This window comes from Octodon degus, unplaced genomic scaffold (genome assembly GCF_000260255.1).
Source record: "Octodon degus isolate 3935 unplaced genomic scaffold, OctDeg1.0 scaffold00016, whole genome shotgun sequence".
Taxonomy (NCBI): domain Eukaryota; kingdom Metazoa; phylum Chordata; class Mammalia; order Rodentia; family Octodontidae; genus Octodon; species Octodon degus.
Genome location: NW_004524592.1, coordinates 20971897 through 20997739, shown reverse-complemented (window position 1 = coordinate 20997739; position 25843 = coordinate 20971897). Strand labels below are relative to the sequence as shown.

At 44.3% G+C, this 25843-nt stretch overlaps 2 protein-coding genes across 3 annotated transcripts in view; both read right to left on the bottom strand.

Annotated features, from left to right (window-relative positions):
• The window catches only part of Pla2g12a (phospholipase A2 group XIIA), an 18222-nt gene extending 4437 nt beyond the window's left edge, over positions 1-13785 (bottom strand). Inside the window, exons 1-3 of the mRNA XM_004626761.2 lie at positions 13507-13785; positions 2538-2614; positions 1157-1322 (exon numbers count right to left, since the gene is read on the bottom strand). Coding sequence (XP_004626818.1) covers positions 1157-1322; positions 2538-2614; positions 13507-13714 — 451 coding nt within the window. The 5' untranslated portion in view covers positions 13715-13785. The remainder of the gene's footprint in view (positions 1-1156; positions 1323-2537; positions 2615-13506) is intronic.
• Positions 13786-17757: 3972 nt separating this feature from the next.
• Cfi (complement factor I) overlaps positions 17758-25843 on the bottom strand; it is a 58902-nt gene continuing 50816 nt past the window's right edge. For both annotated transcript variants that reach the window (XM_023710083.1, XM_023710084.1), the window contains exons 13-14: positions 18923-19027; positions 17758-18176 (exon numbers count right to left, since the gene is read on the bottom strand). In XM_023710083.1, the coding sequence (XP_023565851.1) occupies positions 17959-18176; positions 18923-19027 (323 nt within the window). In that variant the 3' untranslated portion in view covers positions 17758-17958. The remainder of the gene's footprint in view (positions 18177-18922; positions 19028-25843) is intronic.

Below are 25843 nucleotides of genomic sequence, written 5' to 3'. Positions count from 1 at the left end.
CTAGGACTGGGTCTGGGGGTTCCCGGAAGTCCCCAGAAATTCCTACTTGGTGGGAGGGGTGTGGAGGTACGGCAGAGTGGTAGGGGGCGGCCTGAGGGGGTGGGAGAGGGTCCGGCCCACACTGCGCCTGGGCTGGGACTGGTCCCACCGGCACAGGGTAGCAGGAAGCCCTCCACACACTCACCGGACCTGGGCTAGGACTGGGTCTGGCTAGGGTCGATTTTTAAAAAGAAAACTGATTTATTTTTCTAAGAAAACCAAAACATCCTGATAAGGTAAATTTAGAGATGCGACACATGACTTTTAGTTGCTCAAATGCTTTTAGTCTCAAATATCCATGGTTAAGGAAACACTGTTTTATTAAGAAATCTTAACATTTTCAAAGTTTTCCCAAAGTCTGGGCCATTAAAGAGCACAACCACCCAAAGCAATGCACTGGCCAGATTTCTAAACAGAAGAAAGCAAGAAAACTGGTTTCATTTGGCCACACAATGACATTTTTGGATCAGGAAACAGGAAACACTCTGGGCGTGCTTCAGCATGCAGCCACAGCATGCAGGGGAGGTGGACTCCAGCTTGCCTAGGACAGAGATTTCTCCTGTCACGCTCATCATTAGGACAGAACCAGATCTATGGCATGAGACCATGGACACGCCTCAAATGGGTTATGCCAACATGCTCACCTCAAGCTGATGGAATTGATGGTGGGGCTGCAGGGAGGTGCCTGGAGCCCCAACACCAAGCGTCCGTCCCTTGCATCCTGAGATGGTACAGCGGAAGGGGCCCCCTGAGATAGGAAGTGGCCCATGCAGGACAGTGAGTGTGCAGTGTCTCAGGCCTTCTGGCCTCCAGAACTGCAAGAATGAAGGTCTGGGTCTCTAAGCTCCCACTCTACAAAGGTTTGTTACAGCACTTACTCAGGATCTCCATCTTTAGGTTCTCAGTGATTAGAGAGCTATTCTCGGGGCCCAGACAGCCTCCTCTCAGCTTTCCTAACACATTCTGCTCCTGTGGCTGTAATTTTAGATTACAAAGACAATCCACTCACTCCTCACTCAGCACAGGGCAGCAGCCGTGAGAAGCAGAGTTCTGCTAGTGACTGTTCTGACAAAACCCAGACTCCAGCTGCGCCTCCCAGCCTGCTGGGGGGGCTTACCCTGCGCATTCTGAGCCAGGCCCAGCGTCTTCTGCACGCCCCTGCAGATCCTGGAGAGGCACGAGTGGAACTCCTCATCGCAGTCATTCTTGCTCTCGCCACAGGTCTCGTAGCACCGATCGTGCTGGTTGCAGCACTTAGTCAGAGAAGGGATGCCGACATTCAGCTGTAAGGGGCATTGGGGTGCACTGTGGTCAGTGGGATCAAAAGGCCTCGCTCAGGCACTATGCGCAAACGGCCTTACAGAAACTCATGACAGTGCCGCCTGGGAAACCCCAAAGGCTGCTTCTGCCTGCAAATGTCCCCATGTCAGATGGCTCCCCATATCTCTTTTTTTGAGACAGGGTTTCACTAGGAAGTTCAGGCTGTCCTGAACTCAGCAGGTACAGCTGGCCTTGCTCTCAAGGAAAGCCTCTGCCTCAGCCTCCCAAGTGTTGGGATTACCACGCCCAGCTAAGTTTCCCCAGCACTCCTACCACACCTGCCTGTGACTATCACTTCCCTGCTTACTTTTCCCTACTGTGCAGTGCAAGATGCTCAATTATTTGTCAGTAACAAATGCACAACCAATTTTCCAAACACATAACATACTGTTGTTTCAAAAACAGATAAAACTAAAATCATCCAAAGGGTTATTATGATTTTTGCATATTTCACAATGTTCTGTACCCTTCTCCCAAATACCATGAGCTTTATGTGAAACACCACACGAAGGTACTAAGCATCCACAACTCAAACCTGTTCTCTGCATTTCGGCCTTCACTACTTATTCATTCTCTAAAAGATACCACTGTTTCGAATCCGTAACTTCCTTCACCTCTCCTTAATACAGAAAATATGCTTATCTTGGCTTTTCTCCCCTAGGTAGTATTACTTCTACACTTTAAACTTATACTTTAAACTTATACTGCGCTCTGGACATAATGAAATATAATTTAAATATAAAACCTTAATATTATCCCATTTTTCTGGGAGTTATTAAACGTTTTACAAAAAAAGCAGCAGGGGGCTGGGGAGATACCTTGGTTGGTGGTCTAAGTGCCTGCCTGGCAAGCACAAGACCCAAGTTCAATCCCTGGTACTACATGTCACATTGGCCCTGGAACCCCAGGCACAACATGCCCGCTCCAAAACCAGGCATAGCAGCACATGCCTATAATTCCAGCGCTGGGGAGGCTGAGACAGGAGGTTCAGCCATGAGGCTGAACTGTGTAGTGAGACCCTGTGTCCAATATATAAGTAAATAAATGTGGGGGAAAAAAGCAAGCATCAAACCCAATCACTATTATAACAGGCAACACTGTGAAGCTGAGCACACATTCAATCCTGCGTTACTGACAGCCTCAGCCAGGAAAGTCAGCAGATAAAACCCAGTATTTACGTGAACGCCGAACAGTGGAGAGCCACATCCGTTGGGGGGGGAGGGCTTATACCCATAGCGTGGAAAAGGCTTCGATCCTGTAAAATATAAATGGTGTCAAAATTAATTTTCAAATGCAACAGAAATAAAATACTCAAATCTAAATGTAGTACACTAGTCTTGGACATATTTAATATGCAGTTGGATGGTAACACAAGTTGTGCTTTTTGTTTTGTTTCTATAGTTCCAGTGCTTGAACCCAGGGCTTCCTGCACGTAAGGTAAGCCTTGGGCCATGGAGCTACATCCCCCACCTGTTTTTATTTTATTTTTCATTTTTATTAGTGCACAGATACAGCACGAGTGAGCACATTCCTTGTGCAGACTCGGAACAGGTACACAGCACAGCCCAATTCTTTGCATGCCTCCTTCCCCTCCCACCTCCATTTCTTGGTCCCCTTCTCATTTGGAAATGATCTATTTCCTGTTTGCTTTTATTGGTATTTTATTTTGCTCTTTAATTTATTTGGACTTTGGGTTTCTCACACAAAAGAAGTCATGCCACATTTCAGCTCGTGTGTCTGACTCTTCCCCTCACAGTTCGGTCGCACAGTGCAGCCATTTTCCCACAGCTGACTCAGGTCCATGCTCTCAGCAGAGCAGCACTCCACTGTGTGCAAAGACCATGTTTTCCACGTTATCCACTCACCTCCTGATGGGCACATGGGCCTCTTTCAAGACTCAGTTATTATGGGTTGTACTGCTCTAAGCAGGCATCTAAGTTGCCCTGGCTGTCACTAAATTTGCAACTGTCCTGCCTCAGTCCTTAAGTAACTGCAATTATGGACATGCACCCCCATGTCCAACTTGTGACTGCCCTTATTTTGAGAGCACTGGGTATGTAATTTATCTAATTATTGCCTAATTTGTCTATTTCTCCTGTGGCAAAAAATGTGCAATACATACTAATGTGCACATATACACAGCAGTTCGTCCAATGTAATTATTATGCATAACCCTATTCTGCCCAAAACATAGAGAAGCTTATCCTGGACTTGCAGTGACTCCAAAGTTACACGCCAGATACAGCTAATTAAGAGACCAGCAGCACCTGGTCTCTGGTTGCTCCGCAACGCTCCACTCCCCAGTGGCACCCATGGTTCAGTGAGGAGAAGAAAAATGATGCCAATGTTGCAATCCTCCATTCTAGAGGGAACTTCAAAAATACCTCACCCACGTAATGCAGAATCGCTTCAACACCCCAGTGCCCTCCTATCTCTCTGGATGTGGCCCACAGTCCTGCATCAAGTAGCAGCCTGTTCCACTGTGGGACACTACCAGCTGTCAAGATGCTCTCTCTCTTCAGCTGCTAAGCAATGCTCTGCCCCTTAAGGCAACACAAAATAAGCCCGCTCTCTACCTGATAGGCCTTTCAAACAGCTGGGGACACCATCTGTCTTTATTCTAAAAATAAAATGTTCTCCTGATTTCAGATATAACTATAGTATAGTTTCCAAAGAACACCCCACATTGGACAGGTAAGAGACACATAGTATTTCATGAATTTTCATCCAAACAATAGTGCTGTCAGACTGCAATTAAAACAGGCCACCCTCTAAAAGAGGGAAAAAAAGCAACTCAGAGTACTCAGTCATCAAAATAGGTAATGAAGTCCAAGGAATGATGGAAAATGGTCTCAGTGAGTGGCAGAGAAATTCCCCAGGCAGCTGAGCTGACGGAGACACACCCAAATCTGACCGCAAGGTGAGCAGAGCCGAGGCTGCTCCCCTGTCCTGGAGGAAATATACGATATGCTAGCGAATGATGCTAGAGGGGGCCTGGTTTCCAAGAAGTGTTATTTTTGGGACTTTCAAGATAAGCAAATGCTTTAGGCTATCACAGATTCTGTGAGCCTTCAAGTCTGCTTAAGAATTTTCATGTTCATTGGTCCATGTTTGCAAGGTAATACTCTTTGAGGGGAGTCACACTTTAATTTTTTCTGTCTCCTTCCAACTATTGCTTTTTTTTTTTTTTGTACCAGGAATCAAACTCAGGGCCTCACGCCTGCCAGGCAGATGCTGTGCCGCTGAGCTACATCCCCAGCCCTCCATCTACTGCTCTCAGTTCTGCGTTCCTAAGGAACAGTCCAGGGTTAAGCTTCCCACCTGCACAGCCATAGAAGGGAACACACCAAGCTCCTGGCGCTTTGCCATCCCTCACCTCACACCCGCTTTTCTCAGCAACAACTCCCCCGTTCCAGGTGCTATAAGCAAACATCTCCGCCCTTAACTAATCTCCTACTCTCCATTCTGCCCATCGGCACTTCCTGTTGCCTCTGCCTTCCCGAGCTCCACGACAGAATGCTCCTTGCCAGCCAACTTCGAACTGATCTGCCCAGTCTGGTTCCCCTAGCCACGCCACTCCCAGACACAGTCCCACTCAACTGAACCTGAGTGCGTGCTCTCAATTATACACAAGATCAGGGCTTTCTTCTACTCCAAATCCCTCTTTGCAGGCCTTGGCCCCTCTTCTTACTCAGAATAAAGCCAAGGCCTGCAAAAGCAATGTGTTTCTGAGACTTCTCAAGCCTCTTCTCTTAAGCACAGTTTCTTCCCTTCTGTCACATCAGGCCCTTTGCTGGTTCCCAGACAATCCTGATCTCTTCTAGCCTCAGACCCCATCCCCGTGGACACTCCTCCTCCTCCTCCTGACACCTGTGTCACCGTTCCTCCATCTCCATCCTCCATCAGAGCTGTAAGGGTAGGTCTCTGCAGCCCAGAGATAAGGGGAAACTTAATCAGCAGAGCAGAGCTGAGCTATCAGGCGGTGTGGCTGCGGAAGGGTGAGCCGGTCACCAGGGGGACCCTCACGAGTGGAAGTGTTGCAGGCAGCTGAATTAGATATAAATTTTATAGGCAGTCAGACAGGGCCAGGCCCTCAAAGAGACAAGGTGGAAGACAAGGTGACTTTGCAACTTGGAAGAGACAGACACTCCCTATGGGCCAGACTTCAAGACAAAAGAGGAAACAAATACAGCTACATACTTCCCTAGGGATGGGCATCAGGGATTGATATTCTAAATAAGTATCAATCACCTTGAAAGAGCCCAAATGAATCATTAGCCCAATGCCCAACAGAAAGAGACTCTGTCCCGTATTCATGCCCACTTGCTACATGACTTGTTTCCTCATTTGGTACTGGATTTAATCAATTCTACCTGAGCAATGGTGCTTGTAATCTCATTGGTTGACCATAGTTTTGTCCCACATCATGCCCACCTAAGCGAGTTCCCATGTTCTCTACCACCTTAGACCTGCCTCACCGCATGGTTTTACTCTATAAAAGTCCCTGGAGGAGACAGCTTCCTGGGGACAACCTGCTCTGGGCCCCCTCCTATCCCTTTCTCAGACAGGACCTTTCTCCCCCGCCCATAAATACATTCTGCTCATAACCTCCATTTGTTCCTAAAATTCATTTTTCAGTTTTAGAGAACACAAACTTGTCCTAGGTACTTTTCAGCTGAGGAGCTTCATTTTTCTCATGTATCATTTAGAGCTCATCCACCCCAGATCTGTTTGTTCCCTGTATCAGAATGAGGGCCTTTAACTAGGAAGCCCGAAAGATGCCTGGCCCACCCACCACAAACACACAGCAAGGGGACTGCACCAATGAACAAGAATGTGGGCCCTCACTGGACACCAAATTGGGTCTACACTTTCCAGGATCTGGAGCCTCAAGGGAGAAATTCCTTTTGCTTGTAAGCCACCAGTATATGGCATTTTGTGATAGCAAACAGACTAAGACTTTCATGTTTTCACAATACTTTTCCTCACTGTACCATTTGTAACATGTATGACTCTTAACATATAATAATATATGCAGATATTTCCTTATTTCATAAAAAAGTCATTACTTTTGAATAGGAGAATGATCAGAAGCAAGTGAACTTAGGAACAACTGACAAATGTACCCACTCCAGAAGAAGGCAATTTTGGGACAACACAGGGAAGCTACTGAAGAAGGCTGCTGCCCCCACCAGGGACAGTGCTCATAACCGTCCTATGGAGAGAAGCCAGGAAGACTGCGTAGTACAGCTCTAATCCCTTCTGCATGTGAGCCACTGCACAGCAACACAGAATGAATGCGGTACAGCTGGCCCCTTAGCGTGGCTGGGAAAGGGACACTGTGTTGTTGGAAGCAACCTGTTCATGCTACTGACTCAGAAAACCTTTCCGGCTCACCCCTTGTGAAACAGCACACCCCGTCCACATTCACTCATAGCAGGGTTCCTTTTATTTTTTCCCCCTAGCATATATGACCAAACAGCGTAAGAGGAGGTTTCTATGTGAGTAAGAATGTTGTTTTGCTTATCTAGAATATGCCTGGCACATACTGACCACCCAAGATTACTGGACTGAAACATGAGGAAAAGGCTGTGCTCAAGTTATACCTTATCCACATGAAACACAAAGTGGAAGCAAGCATCCTCCTCAAACTTTGTATTTTTTCAGTATTAGGGCTTGAACCTTGGGCCTTTCCATTAAGCTACATCCCAGACTACACAATTTATCTAAAAAATGTACATTTTAGGAAAAAAAAATAGTAAGATGCTTTTTCAAAAGATGGCGCTACTCTCACATGGCAGACCCTAGAGGATGTCATGTATCACAGAAAACCCACCACACTACTAGCCTTAGGGAAATAGTGGCCAATGCTCGTGCAGCAGTCTCAGTGACCACGTCACCCAAGCGGCAGTTCGCTGCACTACTAAACATCTGGACGCTACTGCACCACTTGGCGTACCTCTTGTAATTGTAGAGGACAAGGATAACTTGCATTAATTTCACAATATCGTAATAAATTTAGTACTAAAATATTTACATAAGCTTTTCTTTTCCTGAGGTGTGTTTACACCTCTTGCCCCCTCCCTATATGTATATGATTTTTTTTCTCCTTTGAGATGGTTTTGCTAAGCTACCCAGTTTGGCTTGGCCTTGCCTGACTTGACCTCCCATGCTACAGGAATTATACTGTGCCCAGCTTCCTGACACATTTTATTGTCTTGAAGTTCTAAGTTTACCTTTACATTAAAATAACTATTTCTGAACATGTTATATGGAAAATTATTAAGTTGGTTCAGATACCAACACTATAAATAATAAGCTGCTGAATATTTATTTTTATGTATTTGGTACAGGGTCTCACTAGGTAGACTGGACTCATAGTGATCCACTGGTTTTCAGCCTCCCAATCTCTCCAGCTGGGATTACAGGTGCACACCACCACGCCATCTCAGGTTGCCTCCAGTACCCTGGGGACAGGGCCGGCATGGCACACCAGGGAATCGAATCCCTGCCACTGCACTAAAGGAGGTGCTTCAGCCCGCTGAGCTATCTGGCCAGCCCAGCTGAATATTTACAAACTCAACATTTAATGCAAGAAAAATATTAGTCAGACAAAGCACCATGATGCATGGAGGCTACTGTCCTTTAGGCCTTGCAAGCAGGTACAGTGTCAAAGGTAAGATAAACAGGAATTGGAGAATTCACAAGAACCACAGCAAACCCTCTGGCCCACCTGTATGGAGAGCTGCTCCCCAATCCCACTTTACAAGTAAACAGCACTTGCTTTTCTCCATGTTTTGTTCTGTCATCTACATGAACAGTGAAGTGTAAGCATTTGTATGATGCGAGACATCAGTTCTTTTCTATATGTAATTTTCTGAACTTAATGTAAATAGTCCCAAACAGACCTTTGTCACCTGAAAGAACACGAAGCAGATGAAACCCCTCAGAGAAAACCAGGCAGCCTGGGCACAAAGATCTCAGCTAGCGGGGAGCATGCGGAGGTTCCTCTCCTGCATCCCAGACACAGGTGACTTCCTCCATCTGCGTGGAACTCTTACCAGTGCTCTAGTTTTCTCGTCACATCTCCGACCTTTGCATTCCCGTCATCCCTCAGCTGATGTCACTGGGTCCTGCCTCACTGAGAACTGAGGCAGCCAGGAGACCCTGAGCGTCTCCCTGGTGATCCCCCTGCCCAATCCTCACTCCCTTCCTGGGACCAAGGACATCCCAGCTGCACTTGGCCAATGTCTGTGCACAACCCCACGCCTCTCACTTTGTGACTGGTTCCACAACCCATCCATCTACTCTGCCCTGTCTACTCCACTCGTCATTCTCAAAAGTATACAAGCACCCTACTTTCTTTCCTAATGTCCCCACCATGCCCTTTCCATTGCATTCCCCGGTTCAGCCCAAGGCAACTCCATCCTTTCAGTAGATTACGCCAAGAACTGTGGCACCATTTTTTATTCACACCTTACTCCCAACACATCAGCAAATCCTTCAGGGTCTTCCTTCAAAATACATCCCATATCCAAGTGCTACTCATCACTTCTGCTAGCTACTTATCAAATCCATCACTGCCTTTCAGAGCATCTCTCTCCTGATCACCCAGTCTCCACCCTGGTTCCCCACACCTCTTGCCTCTCTCAATTGAACATCGTTTTTTCTTTTTTAAATGTATCTAGCACAGGGTCTACGGGGTCTCATTACACAGATTGGACCTGTAGTGATCTTCCTGTTTTTTCAGCCTCCCAAGCGCATGCCACCAGTCTCAGTACACCTAGGGGTTGGGCAGGCACGGCACAGCAGGGATCACTCTCCCTGGCCTCTCTTGCCTCTTTTAATTCTCAGTACAATAGCCAGAAGGAGCTCTTAAAGTATCCATTGCTAAAGTCATGATGACTTATTCATAATCTAAAAAACATTTCACAGTTTTCGAAGCAAACTTGCTTAACTCTACTCTGATGCCAGCAGAAAAAAAACTTGATCCCCTAAATAACCTCACTCCCAGTACAGCCCTCTTCCCACCCCTGGAGGCAGCTAAGGAGCACAGCTCCATGTACCACACCTTAGGTCAAACAAGGGGATCTGAACACAAGCCTGTGCTTTCCACTCTGACCCTCCCACCGCCATTAGTTTCCTTTCCTTTTTAAACTAAGCTCCCTTAATCTCTTTATCACAACTAAAAATATTCCTTAATCACTGTACTCTTCTAGCTTTGGGATCTATTTCTGTGTGGCTCTGTTCTTTTTTTTTTTTAAATTTTTATTTATTTATGTGGGGGGGCAGCTCAGCCCACCAGGGGGCAGGGCTGGCTGGCATGTGGTGCTGGGGGATTGAACCGCAGTCCCTGTGCTTTGCTCAGCGTGTTCTAAGTAGGTGCTTTAGACCACTGAGCCATCTCACCAGCCCTGTGTGGTTCTGTTCTGATGATCACTTGGACACCAAAAGATAAAAAGGTTGAGTTACTGCTCCAGGAGAGGTCTCAGTAAAGAAATTAAAAGGATAACTTTCATCAGGTTGGAATTATCAGCATGGTGAATCCAGACCACAAAGTTACTGAGAAGACAGTACTTACACTTACTTACTTACACACACACACACACACACACACACAGACCTTCAGTGAAGCACACCATTTCAATTTTCAAACTCACTTGCGATTTTTACACTACAGACCTGGCTCTAAGCTGCAAATATTGTGAGGTTCACAGAAGATGAAAATCATTAAACAAAAGTAAAGTGTTAAGTTTTTCAGGCGGCAGCAGAGAAGCAGAAGTAAAAGAAAAGGATGGAAAAGGGCTTTATCAAGGAGAGCTCGGAAAGAATCCAAGGGAGATGGGAAGATCCTCTCACCTGAGAAAAGAAGGAGGAGACTGGACTTTTGATAGGGATGGAGTTTGAGGGGCAGGTCTAGGGATGCACAAGGAGTTGACTGGAGGCTCGCTTGTGGGGTAGTGGGGTGCACAGGTAAAGTAAAAGGGAGTTGTATGCAGAGCTGGAGTGGGGAAGGAGGAGGAAGTGGTCATCAGGAAGATAGGCTATTATTCTGAGATTCGGCCATGTTGAATCAGAGCCATTATAATTTAGCATCTAACCTATCAGAAAGATGAATATAGTCTTTTAAATAAGAACAGTATCCATTTAATTAAGTATTTTATATATAAATAAACTCTACATGCAAGAGACACATAATTAAGTTTTCGACAGGGACTCTTTCCAAGTCTTCCCTACCTCCTTTGGCTCAGGCCAGATACCAAGTCATCCTCAAGGACTGGCACCTGACTGGCATCCTCTGCCCTGACTGCTCTCTCTCCAGGTTACCAAAAGGTCACCTTTACCACTTTCAGATTTCTGCTCTAATATTTTACCTAAGCCGGGTCTTGGCTCCACCACTCCTCCCACCACACTGCTGTCTTCTGACATACTGGTCTCCAAGCAGGGGCAGTCACCGTCACCCCACACTGCACTGTCTGCCGCGTTACCCGCTTGTTAGTGCACTGCCATCTCTCCCCCGACTACAAGCTCTGCACACAGGGAATCTGCTTTGTCCACTGTTAAACCTTCAATTAGAATCACACCTGACATGGCCCAGATGCTAACACCTGTGATTCTGCAAAGGAGAATGACTAAGAATGACGAAGAATGCCTAAGTATTCCTCCTAATGAATGCTACAAGAAAAACATCCTAGTACCACCACCTCCTCAGCCCCCACCAGCACCTCTCCACTTCCTCCCTAGGGGCCTTCACCACCTTTGTATAAGCTAGACTCTCAGCCTCTAAGAAAAAGCCTTCCAGTTTGTCTCATAGGCCCTGGGCACAGAGCAGGGGGACAAGGGTGAGTTGGTGGGTGGAGGATGGGAGATCTAGGGTGGGGCATGGGAGATGAGGAATGGGGGGGTCGGGACAGCAGTAAGAGCCCGAGGCCCTATTGACCTGATCTGAATCCCCTACAAGGGATCCCCAGCCCATTGTCCTCATTGTGGAGCAGTTGGAGCGTGTTGGACAGCTTCCACTAGGACTGCCAGGCTATGTGGACACCAAGCCAGTTTACCAAAACCTGAGGCAGAAAATGGACAATTTTGTGTCGATATATCTGCATCAGCGCGAATAGAATCCTCCAAGAACAAGAACCAACTGCGAAATGGGCGGAGATAGAATGTGGTTCAATCAGGGACAATGGAAGCAGGAGTGAACAGGATTCTATCTCAGGAGGATCCAGAACTTCACCACACCTTCAGGCCATGGAAGGCGCAATTCATGAGCTCCTGGCAGACAAGAAAAAAGAAGCCATGCCGGTGCCCTCACCACAGCCCCAAAGCCAGGACCCCAAGCTCTGTTTCCTAACACTAGGCCTGACACTTTTTGAAAGCTCTGTTTAATTAATGGTGAAGAAATGGATTCCTCTTACTTAAGAGGACCACTTCAGTCGGCCAGGGTCATGACTGATTTCAAGATCTCTGCTTTGACTGTGGTGCAGAGTCCAGACTGACCAGGGAGCAAGTCTGGCAGCAAGAAAGTTGTTCATGTGCCCCTGCACTGTGCCACAACTTGACCAGCCTGTGCAGGGGTGTGACACCCAGTAGACAATGCAGAAGTATAACCACTACAGCAACCTGACATGATTCTGAGACAAACTTTTACACTTGAACATAAGACTTCATTCACATGGGTTTTAGAGTCTGCACTCTCGGATAAACAGGAGCTATGATGAAAGAACACAGTCTCAGATAACTTCAGAGACTAAGGACAGTATGCTCAGCTAAGAGTGGGTATGTGACACTGCTTACTTGCTGCTGTATGTCAGAGTTACACACTAGAGTGTACAAGCAAATAACATCGATAGCCTTAACATTAATGTGACCTTCTTGTACAAGAGTCTTCTAGCCAGCTTCTTTTCCCTTATCAGAGGTGACAAAAATGCTGCTGTTAGGTGACAAGAAAGCCAGACGTTAGGCATAACCACTTTCAGGCTCTTTGTCCTGGGCTTCTTTCTGTTCTGTAAGGGCTAGTGAGTCTTAGAAGTTTCCTGTTCTCACGACTGCATTTTTTTGAAAAGTGAATGATCAAAAAACGGTATTTGATAATAAAATCATTTGATACTCCTAAAAAAAAAAAATCCTTCCCAGTGAGCAGCAGCATCACTGTTCCACATGACACAGGCTCCGTTTAAGCAGGAGATAGCTCAGTAGAGTAAGTGCTTCCCTGGCAAGCGCAAGGGTCTGAGTTCAATCCCCGCTTCCGCATAAAAAAAAAAAAAAAAAAAGAAGAAGAAGAAGAAGAAGAAGAAGAAGAAGAAGAAGAAGAAGAGCTCATCTATACGTACAATCGGGTTTTACCCTAACCACCTGGAGTTTTATACTTTTCCCAGATGCCAGCATTAATAGTCCCAGGCCTCCTCGGCTAATCTTACTGGAAACGAGATCTGTCAACCTTAACAGTAAATTTCTAAACAAAAGCCAAAGTACATTTCCTAAGTATTAAAATATTTAAACATTCAAAACAGTATTGTAAAAAGCTCCAAATCTCTGCCTGAAATACTTATTACACACTGTCACAAGGAGTAAATGAAACAAACACATAGTACTGACCAACAAGGACAGGGGGGTTCACTGCTCCAAGGAGAGGCCACTGTCAAGTCTTAGGCTGTTTGCCAGCTGCCAAAGCGACCTCAACAAAGTGTGTCCAAAGGTCGCAATCCATTCGCTGCACTTTTTTTTTTTTTTTTTTTGCGGAACCAGGGATTGAACTCAGGTCCTTTCGCTTGCCAGGCAAGTGCTTATTCCACTGAGCTATCTCCCCGGCCCATTCGCTGCACTTTTGCCGAAGAAAAAACACCAATTATGGAAAAAGTGAATATGGCATGATTCTTAAAATCCTCGGTTAGCTCTGAAGGTTCAGGTGGGTCATTTACCAGAGTAAAGTTATCGCGCTAAACATTCCCGGAATTCTCCAAGTCAACTCTGCGCAACGCCATAAAAGACTTGGCAACGCCACCGCAACTTTGTGCAATTCCGGTAAAAATAAATAAAGGAAGGTACCAGCGTCGGGGCGCAGCGGCCTCCAGCCCGCGGCAGCGCCGCCCGCCCAGGCCCGGTTCGCCCGCGGCCCGCCCAGACCCGGTTCGCCCGCGGCCCGCTCACCGTCGCGGCACCGGTACTGGCACAGCCCGTCCTCGCCGCCCAGCAGGTCCAGCGCGGCGTTGAGGTACGTGTCGATCTTGTGCACGCCGTTGCGGATGGTCTTCAGCGTAGCCCTCCAGTCGGTGGTCGCGGCCGCCTCCTCGCACCGGACCGCGCCGACCACGAGCAGGAGCAGCAGCGCAAGCGCAGGCGGAGGGGGGCGGGCCATGCGCGCGCGCCCCGTCCGAGCCCCGGCGCCCAGGTGGTCGGCTGCGTCCACGCCTCCGCCTCCCGCCGGCCACGCAGTGCGCCTGCGCGGGGAAACATGGCGTCACCTAAGTGACGTCACTGGCGCGACGCGGGGCGGGGCCTCGGCCCACCTGGTCTCCCAGGTTGGCTGGCTGTTTCTCTCGTCGAGGTGCTGACGCGCACCCTCATCGCATCCACCCTGCCGCTCTGAAGCAGCTCTGCAAGTCCTCATTCCTGAGTGTCTTTAGGGGGTGGGATAAAAAATACCATAAATGCTGCAGCCGCAGTCACCCACTTTTAGGCAGGCTCCTGAAAGTATGACGCTGTGTCCTCATCCGCCGTAGTCACCACATCTGGCACCGTGCGACTGTAACTCTTCCCAACGAAAGGGCAGCGTTTGAAATCCACACCTAACTTTCAGGCAGCCTTGGTAGCACAACTAGAGACACGAAAGAGGATTTGTAGAGCTGCAGCCGCAAGTGGCAAGAACCACAGGGTGAGTGTGTTGTTTGAAGCAAGGGGGAGCGCTTTCAGGGAGACTCGTGGCAGTGTGTCTTACTGTGACTGATTTTTAAAAATTTAAACACTCGCCATCGTTTTCCATCACCCCCGTCTCTTCCGAGTGCAGTGGAGACCGAGGCCCATGACCTGCCTCACCAGGTGTAGCTCTGCCTGCCGGATAGATGAGCTTTGTTGGATGTAGAGACAGGCCCAGCCAGATTGACCCTGAGAAGTCTTTGCCACCTCCTGTTCTTGCCCAGACCTTGTGACTGCAGGTGGTGTAGTTGGGGGATGGGGAAAATGGAAAATGACGTCAGCCCAGGGCTATAGTGGTGCTCCAGTGTTACCAGGGTAACCTAGATGCTGGTTTAGACTTTGTGCAAGAAAAAAATGATGTGATAGTACGACTCACTTTTCCCTTTCTGGTAAGGAAACTTCAGGCTGCATGTGAATGCAACAAAACTTGAGGAAATCACTATTTTCCTACACAAGGCTATTTTGTAACTTGATAGTTACAGTGACATCTCTTTTTCCAAGTCTCTCTTCCAGATCCACAAATAACGACTCCATTACTTTTTACCAGGGCTATAAATATCTAGTTTTCTCATTAACCCAGCTGCTCCCAAGAATATTCTCATAGGATCCAGGTTGGGATTTGCAAGTGTTCAGAATCGTTTTGTTGCTGGTTGCTAGGTTCAGGCCCTACTATGATTGCTAAAATCATCGTGGTGGTCATCTAATATGGCTGAAGCCCTTAAAACAAAGCCCATCTTCCCCAAGACTACCTCCGTCCTCCAACTTAGCCTAAGATGTAATTTACTTCCACCCTTCCTGCTGCCTCAGGAAAGACCCCAGTCAGCTCCCTCAGGTAAATCTAAACATCCCCTCCAAACTCCAACCCTGACAAAAGGCCATGAAAGCCTCAATGTCCCCTTGTTCCAATCGAGAGAGAATATATCTTCCTCCAGTTGTCCCTGTGTCCTCAAAGAAATTAAGCCCCTTTCCCTTCTTCTGCCTGTTTCTCTGCTGTGCTGAGTACCTATCACTGGCAAAGTGAGAAAAGATGCTGGGAAGAAAGCTGAGAACAGCAGTCTCGGGGAGAGGTTAGGACCAGGGTGCTCATTCACTGTGGTCCTGAGGTCTGAGTGTGGCAGACAGCCCAGCCAAAGGCTCACAGCAGAGGAGGATGCCTTCCAGCTCCTGGAGACCGAAAGGGCACCCTGTCCTCACCATATTTCTTAGCAGCCTGACTCGGGCCCTACCCTCACCTTCTTTCCCTAAGGTCCACACTTCAACCTAAAAGTACACTCCTGCCTCTTTCACAGCACTTCCTAGATTTCTGATGTTGCAGAAAACAGACCAAACCCGGAAAGAAATGGCACTGAAAAGGTTGGGAGGCACCTGTGGGCTTCAGACTGGAATCTCTTCCAGAGGGCCACAGCCCAACTTAGAGAGGTTTGGGGAAAGTTTGGGGAGGTTCCTAGGCAGATTTGATGTCTATGATTGGAGGATTGCTGAAGGAGTCTGAACCTCTCAAGTTACATTCCAAGGCCAGTTACACAAAGCATGGGATATAGAAAGGAAGAAATGCCCTGTTACATTTATGTTACATTGCACGGCTGTCAGTTACACAAAGGCAGTAGAGACAGGGGTTACACACAGGAATAAATGTTCTGCTATGGGACCTACCAACATGCCAGCTGGGTCTTGGCAGGCATCCTGGGCAAGCTGTCATTTAAAATTTTAACTTCCTTCTTCAATGTGAGCCAGGAGTATGCCCTGTAATTGCAGTTTAGAGGAAGCAAGGCTAATCCAAGACCATTATAACATTGCTAGCATTGTGGGTGGGCTTTGATTGCTATGCTTCTTCTATCAGAGCCCACAGAAAATCAAGAACTCTCCCTCCCTTCGGACATGAGTGTGAAGGTTCTCAATCGTACCCCCCTTGACAACTCTCCACATTCCAGGAAAAGCCAACCACAGAGCTTATTGGAGTTACCACTTCTGGCTCTGCCTGCCCGTTCTGAAGGGAGGACTTTGGTTACTGGCAGGGCCACTGGCTTGGAACTCTCAAGCACACCTTAGTCTCAAACCCCAAACAGGCTGGCCTGTGCTGAGTCGGTGGGTCGGCGAGCTTTCTCATCAGCTCACTCCTGCTAAAGTGCATACTTTCCCTTTACTAGATCTCTGCCTTTCCTATTACTTCTCTGCATGCTGCTTTATTCTTTGTTTGGGCTACAAAGACTCCAAGATGAGATGAGATCGAGACACCTGTCCTTGCAGTAACATTTGACTCCCTGAGGTTGCTAGTCCAGTTGTAGTGTCTATGGAGAGGTTTGGAGAAAGGGCAAAAGAGTACCTGCAAAATGTGAGGGAGCAAAGGCAGAGGTTTTGTTTGTTTGTTTTGTTTTTAGAAATGTTAATAGTGAAGCAGAAAAACAAGCCCAGAACTGTGAGGCTGCCTTTGTCCAGGGTGGCCAGCTCATCACGCTCAGCAGGCGACATCACTGCGCTGCTGAAAACGCAGCTCCCCGCGACCCTACCTGGCAGCGGCAAAAGCTATAAAAAGGCAAGGTTTATGTAACACAGGATGGTTTATTTGGGGGAAAGAAAAGAGGATAGACAGCCCCCGAGGTGCTAGAGGGCTTCAGAGCAGAAAGCCCAGGAAGTCCTTTCTCTGTTCTTCTGCCTTCCAGTCCCCTGGGTAGGACTTGTTGGATTCTGATGTTTCCTGGATTGTCTTTGACCCCAGGCCTGTCTCCCCACAGTCCCTCTGACCATTTGATTCTTCCTGTCCCTTTGTAATGAAAAAGTGAAGGGGAGGGTGTTAGGAAGGCAGCTTACATAATGATTAAGTAAAGGGGGCCTGTGGATCTGACACAGTACTGATGTTAAAGTGAGAACATGTATTTCTGTGTATACGTGTAGCTGTACGTGCATACAAATGTATTTTACATATTAAGAGTCTTTAGATGTCTGCCTGTTACCACTGTTGCATGTGTCAGGTGGAGGAGGGAGCTGGTTGTCCTGGTCTTTCCTTTCTGGCTTCCTCAGTGTTAACTCGTCTTAATAAATTTTCATGGTAATTATGTTACCCCGTGCCCCTCTGTCTAGTTTTTCCTTCCCTCCTTTGTCGTTCTAATTTCCCTAACTACAGAGACTACCAGTACAGGCAGAAACTGCTTTTCATAAGTTTCCCTACTGACCTTAATAACGCTCACTAAGGCCTTTACTCTTGTCTTTTCCCTACGGTTATGATTCTGTGATAGGTGCAGTGCCAAATGTTTTACGCAAGTATGTAGTATTGTTTTCACACATTCCATGTCATAGATGGAAGATGAGACACAAAGAAGATCAACTGCCCAAGGTCAAGCTTAGCAGGTGCTGCACTTGGGGTTTGAGCCCAGGCTCCATGTAATGCCAATATCATTCAAAGAGCTAAACCTTTAATAGAGTGGACACATCACCCTGACATGCAGAGATAATTTAGTCAAATTTTCTGATAAATCATGTAGGCTGAAGTATAGCTCAGTGTTGTTTGACCAAAATATTTATTTGAGAATTGCACAGCAAAAATTCCAATTTGGCAAACACTTTGATGAGAACTTTAATGATACTGTATCTAGTAAAATTTGTTTCCTTTTTTTTTTTTCTCTAAGGAAAGCAGAAAAGTTTACAGTTTGATTCAATTAAAGTGAAAGTTCTGGTAGGAAGATCACCATTTCAGACATTGTACTGAGAAATAAGAGCCCTTCCCACATGATAGCTGATCCAGTCAAAGTAATTGGCCACTTTGGTGTAAACTCCTGGGAACTCTGGCTGTCCACAGTTTTCACCCCAACTCACAATGCCCCAAACATAAGTCACGTTGTTGGCATTTGTACAGACGAGGGGCCCCCCAGAGTCCCCTTTACAGGCATCAATGGAACCATCAGTTGTGCCTAAGAAAGAGAAAGTCAGACGTTTCCCTCTGTCCATCAAGAATGCCATATCAAAAAAAAAAAAAAAAGAATGCCATATCTTCCCATCTCCTCCAGCAAATGGGTTTAATGAATATTCGGCTTTCTTGTACTTTCCTGACAGTATTTTAATTTGCACCACAAGCCAATGAGGTAAATTATATTTTGCCCATTTAACAGATGAAACAAAGCACAAACAGATGAGCTAATGTGGCAACCTTGAACCCTAGGCAGACAAACCTCAGAGTCTGTCTTCTTACCTATGACCCTGGCTTCTAGCGGATTTTGTGTGACTCAACCCACTGCAGTCCTGAGCTCCATTTCAACATGGGAGCACACTTCTCACCTTCTGGTGAAAGTTTTCAATCACTGTTGGAATGGTCTGAGTTTTCTCCCGGGATCCCTATGCCTCAGTGTGGTCAGGTTAAGAGGTGGCCCTACAGGAAGGTCTTGGGCCAGCGGGATTAAGCCAGTTGTCACAAAAGGAGCAAGCCTGGCCCTCTCCCTTTTCCTGGCCTCCTGTCCTTTTGTGGGGTCACCTACTTCCTGGCACATGCCTACATCTGTGGTGTCCCCTGCCCTGAAGTCTACAAGTGTGAACTAAATAAGCCCTTTTTTAATTAAAAAAAAAAACAAAACAACAACAAAAAAAAAAAAAAAAAAAAAAAAGGTGCCAGCCCACATTATTTTATTAAAGTAACAGCAACAAAAGCCTACGTGGCACTTACCTGCACACTCCATTTCTTTTTCATAGTAGCGATTTGGGTAATACTGAGAACAGTTGCTTATTAGGTTAACTTCACCCCACCTAAGCGAATAGACTTTTTGATTATCTAAACAAAGTGAGAAAACAGACAAAGTTAGAAGACACAAAGGAGAAATCCAAACACCTTCATAATTTAATAAATCATTAGGCACATACATTCTTTATATACACATTCTCTATATATTCTTCTGAGAACAATACCCTAGTGCATTTACTCATAGCAGCCTCCTATCCCTAGATTCCATAGTAATCTTTCTGAACTTGAATGGATAGTCAGGATTATTGACAGATGGCCTGAAGTCCTTTATTTAGTAAAGAGCTGATACCTGGAGATACGTGGGATAAAATCCTGCCCCATTGGCAGGAAAATTAGGTAGGAATCAGTGACAGGATCTCCTTATGTGAACCCTTCCTAGGCTCTTGTTATTTTTCATTTCTTGGAAAGTGCTTTTTAGCACGAAACCTTTTTAAGAAGTTAGAATAAAGAAAATACACATGATGTTACCAATATACATGTTACTGTGTGTCTGTGAGAACCTTTGTCTCCTAAGCTATTCAAAGTTATTGAAAGGGGATTTTTACCTTCCTTCATATTTAAGTGAAAGTTTTGTACATGGAAAGAGCAGGGCCAGGCACTGTTGACTGTCTGGCCAGGAAGAAAGGTAAAAGCAGAAGGTTCAGGGCCAAGGCATGAATCTTTGCCTTAGCTCTCCTCTATTTTTCAGCTCACAGCAAATTCACACTGTAGTCTCTGATATGGGGGTCAGCTTCCTCACCACCCAAAGTCGGGGAGGGCAGGACAGGCCTGCTAATTCTGCAGCACCATCCAGATGCCAGAGCCAGGCCAACGGGAAGGAGTTGCTTACTGAGTAGATAACCGGCTGATACACAGTGAACTCACAATGGCTGTGTTACAGAGTTAAGAAGTAGCTTATGCCAGATGCTTCCCCTCTCTGCACCTGGAATACTCTATGCAACACCTGGTGATGGACACCCCCATGGATCCTAGCCTTATAGTGAGTACATGTTAGCTCAATATAGAACTCCTATACAAATAAATAAAATCCACTAAAGTTCATGGCAAATCAAAGTTTCTCTCTCTCTCTCTCTCTCTCTCTCTCTCTCTCTCTCTCTCTCTCTCTCTTCCTCCTTTAAGACATACTTCTCAAGAAACAAGGGGCTGGGGAGATAGCTCAGTGGTCTGAGTGCCTGCTTTACAAGTGCAAGGACCCGGGTTCAGCGCCTGGTACCACATGCCATGCCGCGGTGATGCACACCTGTAATCCCAGTCTTGGGGAGGCTGAGACAGTAGGATCTGTATAAGTGTGAGCTGTATAGCGAGACCCTGTACCCAATAAATAGAAAAGAATAAATTTTTTTTAAAAAGAAGCTTGCCTTCCTCAGGAAAGACCTTTTAAAAAATTAGTAGTTTACTATTTCCTCTACACCTGAAATTGGCTTTAAAACTTCTGAACAATTTTATATAGCTTTAAAAATTAGCTTCCACCTCTGCACTCCTGTTTATAAATGTCTTGAGGTACTTGTCACCATCTGCTAGCTGACAGTGGCATGTGGTCTAATGACTCTTTCATACAGTAAGCTCTCTGAAAATGGTCTTCGTCTTTCAACTTTATAACCCATTCAACCCTCTGTTTGTTGACTGGGTCCATATTTCCATCAATGAAATACTGCCTCTTTAGTATTTCAATCTTTACACTTAGTGAAAGCTCTATAAATGTGCTGAATCATATTTAAATATCCAACTGCCAGCTTACAGGAAATACAGAGAATAGAAGAACATATTAAACACCAGTTCAAGGGTAGAATCAGGCAAATTCAAAGCTATGAAAATAAGAATTCTCCATTTGTAATTAAATACTTTTAAGGTAAAATGAAAAGACAATTGTTTTAGATTAAAATCAAGAAAAATAGCCACCAAATGCAATGTGTGAACTTTGGATCCTGATTTAAATAATCTGATTGTAAAACTACTGCAAATCAATGAGAAACTCTAAGCATGGATTGGTTATTAAATCATATTAGCAATCAGCTTCACTTTGGGGAGGGTATGAAGATGGCATCATGTTCTTATCTGATGAAGCTAGAAGCTAGAATGTTCCTGGGTGAAACTACATGACATCTGGGATCTGATTTAATATCCTCCAGGAAGGACGATGGGAGATCAGGTGGAACAGACTTAGATTTCATGACCAAAATAAATCAACACTAAACTATATAATAATCAAAATCCCAGAAATTCAGTATAAGAATAGAATATTAAAAGCTGTTAGAGGAAAGAAAAAAATCATCTATGAAGGAAAGCCCATCAGAATCACAGCAGACTTCTCAACACAAATATCTAAGTCTGGGAGAAAGCTTGCAGTGAAGTATTTCAAATCCTGAAAGAAAACAACATGCAATCAAGATTGATGTAGTCTGAAAAACTATCTTTCAGAATTAATGGAGAAATAAGAAACTTCCATGACAAAGAACACCTAAAAAATTTAGGACCAATAAATTAGATCTACAAAATGTTCTAAAAGATAGTCTAGAAAGAGAGCTCAGAGGCCATAATCTCCAGAATATCAATAGAGAGAAGCCATCAGGATGGGCAAGCAATTAAATAGAGGGGCAAGACAGGAAACTATCAGCAGGAAAATAATACAAAAAGGATATAGATAGATAGATCAATATTCAGTATAAATGGTCTCAATTCACCATTCAGCAGAATGGATGAAGAAATGAGATCCAACAATATGAATATAAGAAACACATTTAACTAAAAAAGAATTTCTTAAATTGGAAGTTGAAAGATGGAAAATAATATTCCATGTGACAGGAACTCAGGAAAAATAGGAGTAATTATTCTGTTTGCAAACAATGTGCAGTTCAGCCAAACCTTATTAAAAGAGATAATGAAGGTCACTACACACTTACTAAGGGAAAACACCAATAGGAAGTAACAATCATAAATATATATGCACCAAATGCAGGTGCACCCAACTGCATAAAGCAAATATTAACGGATATGAGAAAAAAATAAGCAATAATACAATTGTAATGGGGGAAATTTAATACCCTAATATCACAAATAAATCAACTAAATAAAAAATCAACGAAGAAATATCAGAACTGAACTAAGCCTGTAAGCAAGTGTACTTAGTATGCCTACTGAGTATTATACTCTACAATATCAGAATATATGTTCTTTACAGCTGTGCATAGGATATTTTCCAAAATAGACCACAAACAGGCCACAGAACATGTTTAATTAAATGGGAAGGAATTGAAATTATCACACACATATTACCAGTTTTTAGTACAATGATACTGGAAATAAATGATGAAAGAAACCACAAAAATTACAAAACACATGGAAATTAAATGATACTCTCCTGAACAACCAATAAGTCACAAATAAAATTAAAGAAAAAAATGAAACAGTATCTACAATTAAATGATAATGTTAATACAGCCTACCAGAGCTTAGAGGACACAATAAAGGCAGTCATGTGAGGGAAATGTATAGTGATGAATTCCCATATCAGGAAAACAGAATAAGCTCAAATAAATAACCTAAGTTTGAACTTCAAACATCTAGAATAAGAAGAACAAGTCAAACACAAAGCTCATATGAGGGAGGAAATTATGAAGAAGATAGCAGAAATTAATGCAATTGAGAGTCAGAAAACAATACAATGAATCAAAGAGCTGGTTCTTTGAGAAATTAATAGAATTGATAAACACTTAGCCAACCTTATCAAGGAAAGAAAAAACTCAAATTCATGTAATTAGAAATGAAAAAGATGAAATTACAACTGATCCTGTGAAATCCAAAAGATTGTCAATATCTACTTGGAGAAACTTTAATAAAATGGAAAACACTGAACAAATAGGATTACCAAAGTTGAATAAAAAAATATAAAAATTCTAAATAACCCAATATGAGTCAATGAAATAAAAAATGTAATTAAAAACTTGCCAACAAAGAAAAATCTAGTCTCTGATACATTCACAGCTGTATTCTACAATAAATTTATTTACTTATTTATTTGTATTTTAGGGAAGGGTCTACATAGTGTTCAGGGTCTTAATACTAAATCAGACTCATAGTGATCTGCCTGTTTACAGCCGCCCAAGAGCTGGGATTACAGGGACGCATTACCACACACAGTCTCAATCACCATCTCAGCATGCTCTGGGGGTGGGGCCAGCACGGCAGGCCTGGGGATCAAACTCCTGGTCCCTGTATCTGCTTGTAGGTGCTTTAATCCTCTGAGCTATTTGGCTGGCTCTTCTACAAGAAATTTAGAGAAGATCTAATGCATTACTCCTCAAACTCCAATGAAATTGAAAGGCATGCAATACTCCCAAAGTTATTCCTGAAAGCTAGTATTACCCCCTGATACCAAAACTAGAGAAGGACTCAAGCAAAAGACAGAACTACAGCCCACTCTAATGAAAATAGATGCAAAAATCCTCAATAAGATGCTGGCAAACAGAGTACAGCCAATCATCAAGAAGATCATATGCTATGACCAAGTAAGATTCACCCCAGGGATGCAGTGATGGTTCAACAGACACAAATCCATAAAAGTATACACCATATCAACAGAGCCAAGGGCAAAAATCACATGATCATCTTAATAGATGCAAGAAAAGCATTTGAAGAAGTCCAACCATTCATGATAAAACTACAGAAAACTGGATTAGATGGTCTTTATCTCAATCTGATAAAAGCCATCTATAACAAACCATCAACCAACATCATACTAGATGGTCAAAAAATGAAAGCTTCCACTCTAAAATCAGGGACATGACAAGGGTGTCCATACCACCACAGTTCTTCAATACGGTTTTGGAAACAGCCATAGCAATTTGACAAGAAAAGAAACAATAAAGATAGGAAAGGAAAAGGTTAAATTATCATTGTTTGTGGACGACATGATGTTGTACATAGAAGAATCCAAAAGCTCCACCATAAGACTTATTTTTTTCAGTAGTGTAGCATAGCTGGACAGTCATTCCTCAAAAATGAGTAGCAGTTGGGTGTGGTGGTATATGCCTGTAATCCCAGAACCTGGGAGGCTGAGGCCAGAAGAGTGCAGTGAGTTTGAGTTTGAGGCAGCCTGAGCTACAAAGTGAGTTCAAAACCAGTCTGAATTGCATAGTGAAACCCTGTCTCAAAAATACAAAAAAAAAAAAAAAAAAAAAAAAAAAACAACAACAATCCATAACATTCCTGTACACAAATAATTCATGGAGAGAGAAATTAGGGGAAAACACCTTTTGCAATAGCTGCCCCCAAAATGAAATACTTAGGAATCAATCTATCAAAGAACATAAAAGATCTCCATATTGAAAACTACAGTACTCTGAAAAAGGAGATCAAAGGAGATACCAGAAAATGGAAATATACCTCTTCTTGTTGGGTAGAAAGAATTAAAATAGTGAAAATGGCAATGCTCCCAAAATTGTTACACAGATTTAATGTAATCCTAATCAAAATATCATTAGCATGCCTCTCAGAGATACACAAAACAAAGCTAAAATTCATTTGGAACCAGAAGAGACTTTAAATAACAGAAGCAGTTCTGGGCAACAAAGGCAAGGCAGGGGGCATCACAATCCGTGACTTGGAATTATACTACAAACTACTGTGATAAAATCAGCATGGAACTGGCAAAAACACAGACCTGGGGCTCAATGAAACTGAATAGAGAATGCAGAAACATTTCCAAGCACATTGGGCCATCTTTTCTTTGACAAAAGAGTCCAACACTTTCAGTGGAAGAAAGATAGTCTCTTTAATAAATGGTGCTGGAAAAACTGGCTTTCCACATCCTGAAAACTAAAACTAGACCCACATTTATCATCATGCATTGAACTAAAATCAAAATGAATCAAAGATCTAAACATTAAAAACAGAAACATTAAATCTGCTGGAAGAGAGAATAGACAGAATTTTTGAAGATATAGGTGTAGGCAAAGACTTCATGAACAAAACTCCAATTGCATGGGGAATACTAGAAAGATCACTAACTGAGATCTCACCTCATTAAAAAGCTTTAGAGCAGCTAAAGAAAACAGCAGAGTGAAAAGACAACCTACAGAGTAAGAAAAGAAATCTTATCCCATTGTTCCTCAAAGAACAAATATCTAGAACACACAAAGAATTAAAAAAAGACCCCCCTCCCCAAACTTAAAGGTCCAATCACAAATGGGCATCTGAGTTGAATACATCTCAGATGAAGAAGTAGAACTGGTCCACATCTCTGGACATGGGAGAGATGCACATTAAAACAATTCTGAGATTCCATCTCACCCTAGAAAGAATAGCTCCTTTCATGAAATCAACCAATAACAAATGATCATGGAGCTGCAGGGAAAAAGCAACCCTTCTCCACTGTTGATAGGAGTACAGACTGGTGAAATCACTGTGGGAATCAGTGTGGAGATTCCTCAAAAAAAAAAAAAAAAAACCAGCAGTAGAAGTCTCCTTTGACCTAGCCATTCTCCTTCTTGGTATCTTCCCAAAAGGATTAAAGGCAGCACAGCACAGCAATATATGTGCACCTGTGTTACAGTGCCATAGTTTATAATAGCCAATCTTGGGAACAACCCAAATGCCCATCAATTGATGAATGAATAAAAATGGCTCAAGCAGCTCAACCCTGGAGCTTGCAGTCACTGCCTGTCCTGCTTGGATTCCTGGAGCCCTGTCCCTGTCACCTGAGTCTGCACGTGGCCTGACGTGTGAGTGAGACGACCCAGGCCCATCAGATCCTGAATAGACCCAAAGCACAGGCCCAGCATGAGGGAGACAACACAGGGCCCGCCGGATTCTGAATAGACCCAGAGCACAGGCCTGGCGTGTGAGTGG